This window comes from Pelophylax lessonae (genome assembly GCF_965119305.1).
Source record: "Pelophylax lessonae genome assembly, chromosome: 1".
NCBI classification, from domain to species: domain Eukaryota; kingdom Metazoa; phylum Chordata; class Amphibia; order Anura; family Ranidae; genus Pelophylax; species Pelophylax lessonae.
Window position 1 is genome coordinate 527,796,111 of NC_138768.1, and position 12,051 is coordinate 527,808,161.

A 12,051-nucleotide genomic window follows, 5' to 3' on the forward strand; every position below is an offset into this window, starting at 1 on the left:
GGAGTTGATTCACAGTGTACTTCCTGCTCTACAATATTTGTGTGAAAAGGAAACTATAAAAAGTAATCTCAGTTGTGTTTGAGATACAACTTTAAGCTTAGCCTATAAACTGCAGTTCATAAATAGTACACTAGATGTCGCTAATGCTGAGTGATATGCTATGCAATTTCTATGATGTGTTGTATTTCCTGTACTGTACTTGTTGGTTAAGTTTTTCCTGTCTGTGTTTTTTCTTACAATGAGAAGGTGACATCTTTGCTATCTGTGGTTATGTTCCAATAAAGAAGCCAGTTCCTGTTACTCCACAATGTCTGATCTGAATAGACTCCGCTGAACCCAGTGATCGCACTCTGCAACAAGTTCATACCTGCCAACTGTCCCGTTTTTCCCGGGACAATCCCGGCAAATAGGAGCCTGTCCCGGGTATTTTACAGTGTCCCTGTTAATCAGGGACAATGTAAATCACAAAAAAAAAAAAAAATAAATTTTTTTTTTTAAATTTTGTGCCACACAGTGTCGCTCTCACCCCAGCTAGGAGTTGTAGTTCTGGCAGCAGGTTGTCTCTCTCTCTGTGCCCGCTCACTCTTCCCGCCTGTCACAAATTTAACGTGTCACCGGAGGCAGGGTGTCAGCATGGTGCACTTTCCAAAATCCGCCAGCAGGGGGAGGCAGAGCACCTTCCGACAAGCTGGAGGCCTCACACTCCATTAATTACTACTATCAATAATGTTTTTTTATAGATATAATTTATACACCTGTTAATTGATACATATATATAGTTTTCTAGCTCTAGATAAATGTGTGTAAATATCCGTGTATGTGTGTGCATATATATATATATATATATATATATATATATTGCTCAAAAAAATGAAAACAGACCTCAATACTCAATGGGAAAAATCTCATGCTGGATATCTATACTGGTATGGACTTGGTATGTGTTAGGATAATATGGACTGGGTAATGTGTTAGGATCTATACCGGTATGGACTGGGTAATGTGTTAGGATCTATACTGGTATGGACTGGGTAATGTGTTAGGATCTATACCGGTATGGACTGGGTAATGTGTTAGGATCTATACTGGTATGGACTGGGGAATGTGTTAGGATCTATACTGGTATGGACTGGGTAATGTGTTAGGAAGGAAAGGATGCTACATTGTTTTATGTAAATGAAAATTATAACCCTACAGAGGGCTGAATTCAAAGACAGGTGAATAAAGTGTGAAATGTGCTCAGGTGTGACCATACAAAAAATGGAATATGTAAATCTAAATAAAGTATTAGGTGTAAATAAGTACAATAAAACCTAATTATACCAGATAGTATAATCATACTTATTTACACCTTGCACTTTATTTATATTTACATATTATATTTTTTGTATGGTCACACCTGTGCACATTTCACACTTTAGAATTGCAGGGAATTGTGATGAGAATTTTAAACTTTAGGCAGAAGTAGTGCAGCTGAATGGGAGAATTATTCCAACTCTGCTACTTTGGCCTCAAGTTTTCAATTTCCTTTTCAATTTCCTGTAATTCTCTCTTTATGAAGTAGACCCTATAATCTGATAAGTAGGCGGAGATTAATTATGCAGAGTGGGCGGACCTTCTGGGAAGTGGGTGTGGTAAGTAATTGATAGCTGTGCTGCAAAGTGTCCCTGGAAATTTTTTTCAAATGTTGGCAACTATGCAAGTTGCAGAGTGATTCAAATCATAATTAAAAGCCAAAACTGAATCTTCGTTTCGGAGAAGAGTATCACGTACCTGGTGCTAGAGGCCAATGGAGAGAGAGGGCTTCCCTTGCGGCTAAGTTCCAGACCCCCCTGAGGATGAGAACAGGAGAGGTCAGGCCCAAAGTAGCACGGGTCGCCTGCTGGATTGTGTGCAGGAGGATCCAGAGTACAGCTGGAGTGCTGGAGTGGAATCAGCAGACAGGTGGCGCCCGTGAGGTGTTTACAGGACTTGGATAATGCTGAGACTGGAACGTGGTCGGGTGGATAGCCAAGATCAGGAGCCAGGTGGATATCAGAGCAAGCGTGGTCAGGTGGATAGCCGAGATCAGGAGCCAGGTGGATATCAGAGCAAGCGTGGTCAGGTGGATAGCCGAGGTCAAACACAGGAAGCAATCAGGAGACAGGTCAAGGACTAGCCGGGTTGGTAACAGGAGACAGGAACTGGAATATCACAGGGATAACACACTGGAGGAGCTGAAGATCAACCAGCAACTAAAATCACTGGCAGGTTTCCTTAAATAGGCCCAGGTAAATTGCTGGTAGTGCTGCTGGGTCCTAAAGTCCTTCTCCTGCCAAAGTGCTGATAGCGCTGCTGGGTCCTAGAGCCCTTCTCCTGGTGTTTGTGCCCTGACAGTGCCCCCCCCTGACGGGCAGCCTCCGGATGCCTATTTGAGAAATTTTCTCTGGGTATTTGTCCTTAAACTCTTGGAGGAGTCTGGGGGCATGTACATTGGCTTCGGGTTCCCATGAGCTTTCTTCGGGTGGATACCCTTTCCATTTAATTAAGAATTGGGTTTGTCTCCCTCTCTTCCTGCAGTCCAGGATTGCTTCCACCTCGAATTCTGTGTCCTCACCAATCGTCACTGGCGGTGGAGGTGGCTCCACTCTCCCTGGAAATGGATCTGGAACAGTTGGTTTAAGCAAGGAGGTGTGAAAAACCGGATGGATCCTATATGAGTCAGGCAAAGATAGTTCGTAAGCCACTGGGTTAATTTCCCGTTTGATCTGAAAAGGCCCAATATACCTTGGCCCTAGCTTCCGTGAAGGGCAGGCCAATTTCAGGTTGGCAGTAGACAGCCACACTTTGTCCCCAACCTTGAAGGAAGGATTTCCCCTCCGTTTCCGATCAAAGTGTTTTTTGTAATCCACTTGGGCTTTCTGTATGGACTCCCGGAGGACCTGATAATTGTTTTGAATGAAAACAAGTCTGTCCTGCAAGGTAGGTACAGAAGTTTCAGGCATAATTTCAGGCAGGGCAGCAGGGTGGAATCCATAATTAGCCCAGAATGGGGACTGATTTGTAGCTGAATGGACAGAGTTATTATAGGCAAATTCCGCCAGCGGAAGTAGGGATGCCCAGTCATCTTGGGAAAAAGCTGAAAAGCAGCGGAGGTATTGCTCGAGGGTTTGGTTAGTACGCTCCGTTTGCCCATTACTTTGGGGATGGTAGGCAGATGATAAGCAGAGTTCCACTTCCAAGGCTTTACAAAGGGCTCTCCAAAACCTAGAGGTGAATTGCACCCCCCGATCCGAAACAATGTTCTTTGGTAGTCCATGAAGTCTTATGATCTCCTTGATAAACATGTGAGCGGTTTCCGCTGCAGAGGGAGTACCAATCATTGGTATGAAGTGGGCCATTTTTGATAATCGGTCTACCACAACAAGGATGGTCGTGAATCTTTCAGAGGGAGGAAGATCAACAATAAAATCCATAGAAATCATTTCCCAGGGGCGATTAGGGATAGGCAAGGGTCTTAATAACCCCCAGGCTTTGACTTTGTCACTTTTGCTACGTAGACATATGGTGCATGACTTGACGTAGGATCTACAGTCCCGACTGAGATTAGGCCACCAAAAGGACCGCTGAATGAGCTCGTTAGTTTTACGGGCCCCAAAGTGCCCTGCAAGTCGGTGGTCGTGGAATGCCCTGAGAACCAGAGACCTAGCTTCTTGAGGTACAAAGATTTTGTCCTAGTGCCAAAGTAATCCACCCTGCCTCCTTAACGAGTCATGTTCGGATTCGGGGCACGATACAGAAGCTTGTTCAATGGATGCCTTTAGGTTAGGTTGAATCAGCAAAAAATTTTGGGCAGATAAGATAGTGCTTGGAGGAGCACATTCAGCAGATTCGGGGAACATCCAGGACAGGGCATCGGCTTTCCCATTTTTGGAACCTGGGCGGTATGTCAAGTGGAAATTAAATCTCGAAAAGAATAAGGCCCACCTGGCTTGTCGAGGTCTTAGGCGTTTTGCAGATCTTAAATATTCCAAATTTTTGTGATCTTTGAAGATCATAATTGGATGGTTAGCGCCCTCCAGGAGGTACCTCCATTCTTTGAGAGCGACTTTAATTGCCAGGAGTTCTCTGTCACCCACGTCATAGTTTCTTTCGGCCTGATTCAGCTTCCTGGAGCAATAGGCTACTGGGTGGAGCAGGGCCTTTGGGCCCTGACGCTGCGAAAGCACGGCTCCCGTAGCTACTTCGGATGCGTCCACCTCAAGGACAAAGGGAAGAGCTGGGTCAGGGTGTTGCAACACTGGAGCAGAGGTGAAGAGAGCCTTCAGTTTTTCGAAAGCCGCTTGAGAATCTTGGTTCCAGGAGAAGCGTGAGTGCAGGCGAGTGAGCTGGGTGATCGGGGCAATAATAGTTGAGAAATTCCGAATAAATTTCCTATAAAAATTAGCGAAGCCCACAAACCTCTGGACCCCTTTCTTGTCAGAAGGTGCAGGCCACTCCAAGATTGCTGATACCTTCTGAGGATCCATGGAAATCCCTTTCGTGGAGATTATGAGTCCTAAGAACTGGATAGATTGTTTCTCGAACTCACACTTTTCTGCTTTAGCATATAAGCCATGGGTTCTTAAGGTCTTTAACACTTTTCTGACGTGCTCTCGATGGAGTTCAAGCGAGGCTGAGAAAATTAGTATGTCGTCCAGATAGACGATTAAGAACAGGTCAAGGTATTCTCTGAAAATATCATTCACAAAATGTTGGAATGTGGCGGGGGCATTACATAGCCCGAAGGGCATCACAAGGTACTCAAAGTGACCAAAGCGTGTTCGGAAGGCGGTCTTCCACTCATCACCTTCCCTAATACGAACCAGGTTATAGGCCCCCCGCAAGTCCAACTTCGTGAAAACCTGGGCTGTTCGGAATCTTTGGAATAACTCAGGGACGAGAGGGAGTGGGTATCTGTTCTTGATAGTAATTTTATTAAGGTCCCTATAGTCAATGCATGGTCTGAGAGAACGATCCTTCTTCTCGACGAAGAAAATGCCAGCTCCAGCAGGTGACGATGAAGGGCGGATGAATCCTTTGGCAAGGTTTTCATCTATATATTGTCGGAGGGCCTCCAGCTCCACTTCGGATAACGGAAAGATGCGCCCAAAGGGGACTTCAGCTCCAGGTAGCAACTCAATTGGGCAGTCGTAGGACCGATGTGGGGGCAAGGCATCGGCACCTTTTTTGTCAAACACATCAAGGAAGTCAAGGTAGGCTGAAGGAACAGCATGACAGGGATCCGGTGTAGGTTGAACGGAGAGACACACTGAAGAGTTGACAGGCGTGGGGACGCCACAGTGTTGCTGACAATAGGAAGATGAGAAGATGATTTCTCCCTTGGGCCAGTCAATTTGCGGGTTGTGGGCCCGTAGCCAGGGTATCCCTAGGATGGCTGGGAAAATAGGAGACCTGATGACATCAAAGCGGAGGAATTCCCGATGGCCTGCTTCTGTTGTGGCAAGGACAGGGATAGTCTCCTGAGTGACTGGTCCAGAGCTAGGAGCAGTGCCATCTGCTAAATGTACATCAAGTCTTTGTTCCTTCAGTTTCAGGGGTATGCGCAAGTTCTTGGCTAGGTTGATATCCAGGAAGCAACTACAGGCTCCAGAGTCAATGATCGCCTGCAGCTTTACTTCCTTTCCATCCACCTGCAGAGAGATGGGGAGAATTAAATGAGTGGATATAGTCCCAGACAACTGAAGGTAAGAGGGGCGTGGAAGGCTGGACTTCCTTGGGCGAACAGGACAACTGCGAAGGAAGTGGCCCGAAGTCCCACAGTAGAGACACAAGTTATCCTGTCGTCTGCGTGCTCTCTCTTCAGGGGTTAAAGCAGGGCGGAGTAGGCCAGTTTGCATGGGTTCCCCATCGGACATATTCATGGACTGGGGAATAGAGGCTGGGAGTGTTGGTCCTGGGACCTTTGGCATTATCCATGTGGGTCGAAGGGTCTGAGTGCGTTCGGACCTTCGCTCCCGCAGCCGTCGGTCTAGTTGGATAGAGACTTGGATGAGACTCTCTAGTGAGGCGGGAGCCTCAATCCTAGCCAACTCGTCCTTGAGAGACTCAGATAAGCCTTGCCGGAACTGGTATTTTAGGGCGGCATCATTCCACCCAGTATCAGCTGACCACTTGCGAAATTTCACAATGTAATCCTCCACAGGTCGTCTGCCTTGTACAAGAGCATGAAGGGCCGACTCTGCGGTGGCCGTCCGTTGTGGATCATCATATAAGGTAGCCATAGCTTCAAAGAAGGTGAAAACTGAATCCAGGACTGAGTTCTTTTGCTCAATGAGATTATGAGCCCAGGACTGTGGCTCATCAGATAAGAGTGAAATGATGAAACCCACCTTGACAGTCTCAAGAGAAAAAGTCCTTGGTTGCAGGGCAAAGTAAAGGTCACAAGCATTTTTGAAAGCTCTGAATTTCCGTCGGTCACCTGAAAAGCGATCGGGAGTGGGAACTCTGGGCTCCGGAGGGGGTAAACCCATAGCAGGTGCGGCTGTAGCAGAACAACTGAGAGGGTGAAGGCGTCCTTCCAGCTGAAAGTAGCCATCTTGTAAGCTCTGGACTGTTTGTGTAAGAACTGTAATCTGCTGACATAGGGCCTCTAATGCGGAAGCACCTCTCTCGGCCTCAGACATCTTGGCTGGTTGATACTATCACGTACCTGGTGCTAGAGGCCAATGGAGAGAGAGGGCTTCCCTTGCGGCTAAGTTCCAGACCCCCCTGAGGATGAGAACAGGAGAGGTCAGGCCCAAAGTAGCACGGGTCGCCTGCTGGATTGTGTGCAGGAGGATCCAGAGTACAGCTGGAGTGCTGGAGTGGAATCAGCAGACAGGTGGCGCCCGTGAGGTGTTTACAGGACTTGGATAATGCTGAGACTGGAACGTGGTCGGGTGGATAGCCAAGATCAGGAGCCAGGTGGATATCAGAGCAAGCGTGGTCAGGTGGATAGCCGAGATCAGGAGCCAGGTGGATATCAGAGCAAGCGTGGTCAGGCGGATAGCCGAGGTCAAACACAGGAAGCAATCAGGAGACAGGTCAAGGACTAGCCGGGTTGGTAACAGGAGACAGGAACTGGAATATCACAGGGATAACACACTGGAGGAGCTGAAGATCAACCAGCAACTAAAATCACTGGCAGGTTTCCTTAAATAGGCCCAGGTAAATTGCTGGTAGTGCTGCTGGGTCCTAAAGTCCTTCTCCTGCCAAAGTGCTGATAGCGCTGCTGGGTCCTAGAGCCCTTCTCCTGGTGTTTGTGCCCTGACAAAGAGCTTCAGATAGAATGGGGATGTTAGAATCTTTGCTCTTATTGCTCTCTCTGTCTCTACTGGGGAGGTTTCTTTCCACTTCCTGTTCCAGACAGGGAAGTTAGTAGAAATCTCAACCAACAGAAGAGAAATCCCACCTATAACAGCTGTTACAGAAACTCATTTGAAAGATTTCCCCTCTACTCTTGTACTAATGACTATAAAATGTTGGATTTCCCCACTACCAGGACAACCAGAAATGTGTGATTTACCAATAGGGACACACAGAGGGGTTAATTTACTAAAGACAAATAAGCTGCAAGGGAATTCCACTTAGCTTAGTGAATTTGATGAATATTCCAGTCCCTCCATTGGCTGCCACTCACCCAATGAATTAAATTCTAAATAGTAACCATAACTTACAAAGCCATTCACAACTCTGCCCCCAGTTACATCACTAAGCTAGTCTCAAAATACCAACCAAATTGTCTTCTTTGTTCCTTCCAAGACCTCTCTCTAGCGCCCTCATCCCCTCCTCCCATGTCCACATCCAGGACTTCTCCTGAGCCTCTCTCATCCTTTGGAATTCCCAACCCCAATCGGTCCGACTATCTCCAACTCTATCCACTTTTAGGTGATCCCTGAAAACTTTTCTCTTCAGAGAAGCCTATCCTGCCTCCACCAAACAACTGTACTTTCATTTTCTTCATCAGCCCATCCCCCACTGCCATAACCTTTTGTATCACTTGACCATCCCTTCTAGATTATAAGCTCTAATGAGCAGGGCCCATTGATTCCTCCTGTATTAAATTGTATTGTAACTGTCAGGGATGTCGTGGCAGAGCCTGACGTGTAGAGGAATGTCTCACCGGATGAAGAGCCTGGAACTATGTGCGATCCCAGGACAGGGATGCTGACAGGATATCTTAGCAGGACACAGGTTCACCAGAGGCACGGAGTCTAAGTGCTAGCCGGTATTCACCAGGGCCCCTGATGGTGGGGATGGATTTGGCTGTGTGCTACCACCAGGTCACGGTCCTCCGGATTCCCCAGCCAGGCCAAGAGCAGGTCCAGGTCCAATAGCGGGTAGCGGATAAGCAGATCAGGGTGAGGCAGAAGAGTAGTCAAGACAAGCCGAGGTCAGGGCAGGCAGCAGGTAATCAAGGTCAAAGGCAAGCCGGGTCAGATGATCAGGAACAGCAGGTAATTCAGGTACAGGAGACAGGAGAGCTGAAGATCACACAGCAAGGAATCAGTGTGACCACTCCCCTTAAATAGGGCGTTTGGCGCCAAATATGATAGGGTAGCCTCGAACTATTCCATGGTAGCCTCGGGCTGTTCCATGGTAGCCTCGAAGTCTTCCATGGTAGCCTCGAACTATTCCATGGTAGCCTCGCACTATTACATAGTAGCCTCTAACTATTCAAGGCGCCTCTATGTACGCGCATGCACATAGGAGTTTGCCGGTTTGCGGAGCCAGTGCGCCTGCTCATAATAGTTAATCCCTGACAGTAACTGTTCTATTTGCCCTAACATTGTAAAGCACTGTGCAAACTGTTGGCACTATATATAAATCCTGTATAATAATAAAATAATAATAATAAATATTCACTTTGCAAAGAATATCCAATGGTGAGCAAGGAAAAAAATGTATTTTTGCTTGCATGTGATTTAATGATGGAAGTCAGTAGAGTTTCCCCACATTTACTAAGCTAGGGGAAAATGCCCTTGCAAAGAACAAATTCCCTTACAAAGAAAAAAACTCAACTCCAAAAATATTTTGTGATCTGTAAGTATAAATGATTTAGTTGTTTACATTTTTAATTGAATGGCTAGCAGCAGATACAATAAAACGTAGACTTCACACAAATTGGTTACATAATGCTAAAGTCACATCTGAAACGCGAAGGTGCCAGGGCAAGGTATACATAAAATAGGTTGCAAATGTCATTTATGAGTTTTACTTAGTATCAGTAGGTGGTCAATTTTGTTATAGGCTACATCAACTCTAGTATGTTCTCTTTCAGATTATCCATTATGATTTCCTCTCTTATGCTCTTGACGCAAAAAGTCACATCTCTGGCTATGGATCTCCATGAACGAAAGATGACATTTACAGTAAATTATTGCATGAAGGGGAAAAGTCTCAATGCCGTGTGGAGGTACAATATACTGGTCATGCTTTCTTATTTCATGTTCTTCCCTGCTCTCCTGGGCGGTCCACTCTGTTCATTTGTGAAGTTCCAGCAGCAGGTTAGTAAAGCTTCCATGTGCCGTAACTTCAGGCATGCCTGGACATTAACTAGAGGCTTGACATTATTCTTGCTGCTTCAGATACTTCGAGCAGTGCTGCTTGAAAAGATTACCTTCCAATGTGACCTCATGGACTGCAGACACCTAGGCTGTATATATGTTATGTGGAGCACAGCGCTGATATTTAAAATGACTTATTATTCCCACTGGCTACTGGATGAAGCCTTATTTCACACAGCAGGATTTTCCATAGAATTATGTTCCCACGTACGCGTTTCCGACATCAATATCTTCACCTTAGAAACAACTAATAAAATCTCAGTGTTTGCCAGGACTTGGAACAAAAGCACAGCCGTGTGGCTAAGAAGACTTGTATTTGGAAACTGCAGGACAAGACCTGTACTGTGCACATTCGCATTCTCAGCTTGGTGGCATGGACTGTACCCTGGACAAATCTTTGGATTTTTGTGCTGGGCGTTGATGCTGGAGGCTGATTACAGAATACATAAGAATTTAGAATATGTTTCAAAACCCTGGTATATCCAATATCTGTTCAAAACATGTACCTGGCTACAAACCCAGTTAATTATTGCATACGTCATGGCAGCCATTGAAAGCAGGACCCTAGCAAGTGTATTGGCCCTCTGTTTTTCATTCAACAGTTTTTTCCCTATTTCCTACTGCATATTATTTATATTCTTAGGAAAACATAAAAAAGGATAGTTATTTGTTATAAGGTATGCCACATTAACATTGCAGTACTTTACATTTAGCCTGTAATATGAAAATTAATATTTTTTTAAAGAGGTTGTAAACCTAAAAAAAAAAAAAAAAAAGTGAAAAAAAAACCCTGAGGGACAAAGGCATTATGAGCTAGTATGCATTGCATACTAGCTCATTATGAAATACCTACCTTAGAACAAAACCCCCGCAGTGCCACCTGTTCAGCCGTCCTGCTTCCTGTTTCACGTCCTCTGGCCATCTGAGTAGCCAGAGGCTCGATGACATCACTTCCGCACATGTGCACGGGAGCCACCGTTCATGGCACAGGACTCTGAAGGAACGGCACAGGTGGCCGTTCCTTCAGGGTGCATGCGCCAATGATGTCATCGGCTGCATTAAAAATAAATATCTCCAAAACGGTGCAGGTTTAGGAGATATTTACAGTACCTATAGGTAAGCCTTATTTAGGAGATATTTACAGTACCTATAGGTAAGCCTTATTAAAGGACTGTACTATATTTACAGTACCTATAGGTAAGCCTTATTAAAGGACTGTACTATATTTACAGTACCTATAGATAAGCCTTATTAAAGGACTGTACTATATTTAGAGTACCTATAGGTAAGCCTTATTTAGGATATATTTACAGTACCTATAGGTAAGCCTTATTAAAGGACTGTACTATATTTACAGTACCTATAGGTAAGCCTTATTTAGGAGATATTTACAGTACCTATAGGTAAGCCTTATTTAGGAGATATTTACAGTACCTATAGGTAAGCCTTATTAAATGACTGTACTATATTTACAGTACCTATAGGTAAGCCTTTTTAAAGGACTGTACTATATTTACAGTACCTATAGGTAAGCCTTATTAAAGGACTGTAGTATATTTACAGTACCTATAGGTAAGCCTTTTTTAGGAGATATTTACAGTACCTATAGGTAAGCCTTATTTAGGAGATATTTACAGTACCTATAGGTAAGCCTTATTAAATGACTGTACTATATTTACAGTACCTATAGGTAAGCCTTTTTAAAGGACTGTACTATATTTACAGTACCTATAGGTAAGCCTTATTAAAGGACTGTACTATATTTACAGTACCTATAGGTAAGCCTTATTAAAGGACTGTACTATATTTACAGTACCTATAGGTAAGCCTTATTAAAGGACTGTACTTTATTTACAGTACCTATAGGTAAGCCTTATTTAGGAGATATTTACAGTACCTATAGGTAAGCCTTATTAAAGGACTGTACTATATTTACAGTACCTATAGATAAGCCTTATTTAGGATATATTTACAGTACCTATAGGTAAGCCTTATTTAGGAGATATTTACAGTACCTATAGGTAAGCCTTATTTAGGAGATATTTACAGTACCTATAGGTAAGCCTTATTAAAGGACTGTACTATATTTACAGTACCTATAGGTAAGCCTTATTAAAGGACTGTACTATATTTACAGTACCTATAGATAAGCCTTATTAAAGGACTGTACTATATTTAGAGTACCTATAGGTAAGCCTTATTTAGGGTATATTTACAGTACCTATAGGTAAGCCTTATTAAAGGACTGTACTATATTTACAGTACCTATAGGTAAGCCTTATTTAGGAGATATTTACAGTACCTATAGGTAAGCCTTATTTAGGAGATATTTACAGTACCTATAGGTAAGCCTTATTTAGGAGATATTTACAGTACCTATAGGTAAGCCTTATTAAATGACTGTACTATATTTACAGTACCTATAGGTAAGCCTTTTTAAAGGACTGTACTATATTTACAGTAC

At 44.2% G+C, this 12,051-nt stretch overlaps 1 protein-coding gene across 1 annotated transcript; it reads left to right on the plus strand.

The window, feature by feature from the left end:
- Nucleotides 1-9,287: 9,287 nt before the first annotated feature.
- Nucleotides 9,288-10,250, plus strand: MBOAT4 (membrane bound ghrelin O-acyltransferase MBOAT4; the record flags this gene model as incomplete). The annotated part of the gene is made up of 1 exon (XM_082247224.1): nt 9,288-10,250. One exon carries the CDS (start codon nt 9,288-9,290, stop codon nt 10,248-10,250), a length of 963 nt encoding a protein of 320 aa, XP_082103350.1.
- Between the last annotated feature and the right edge of the window lie 1,801 nt (nt 10,251-12,051).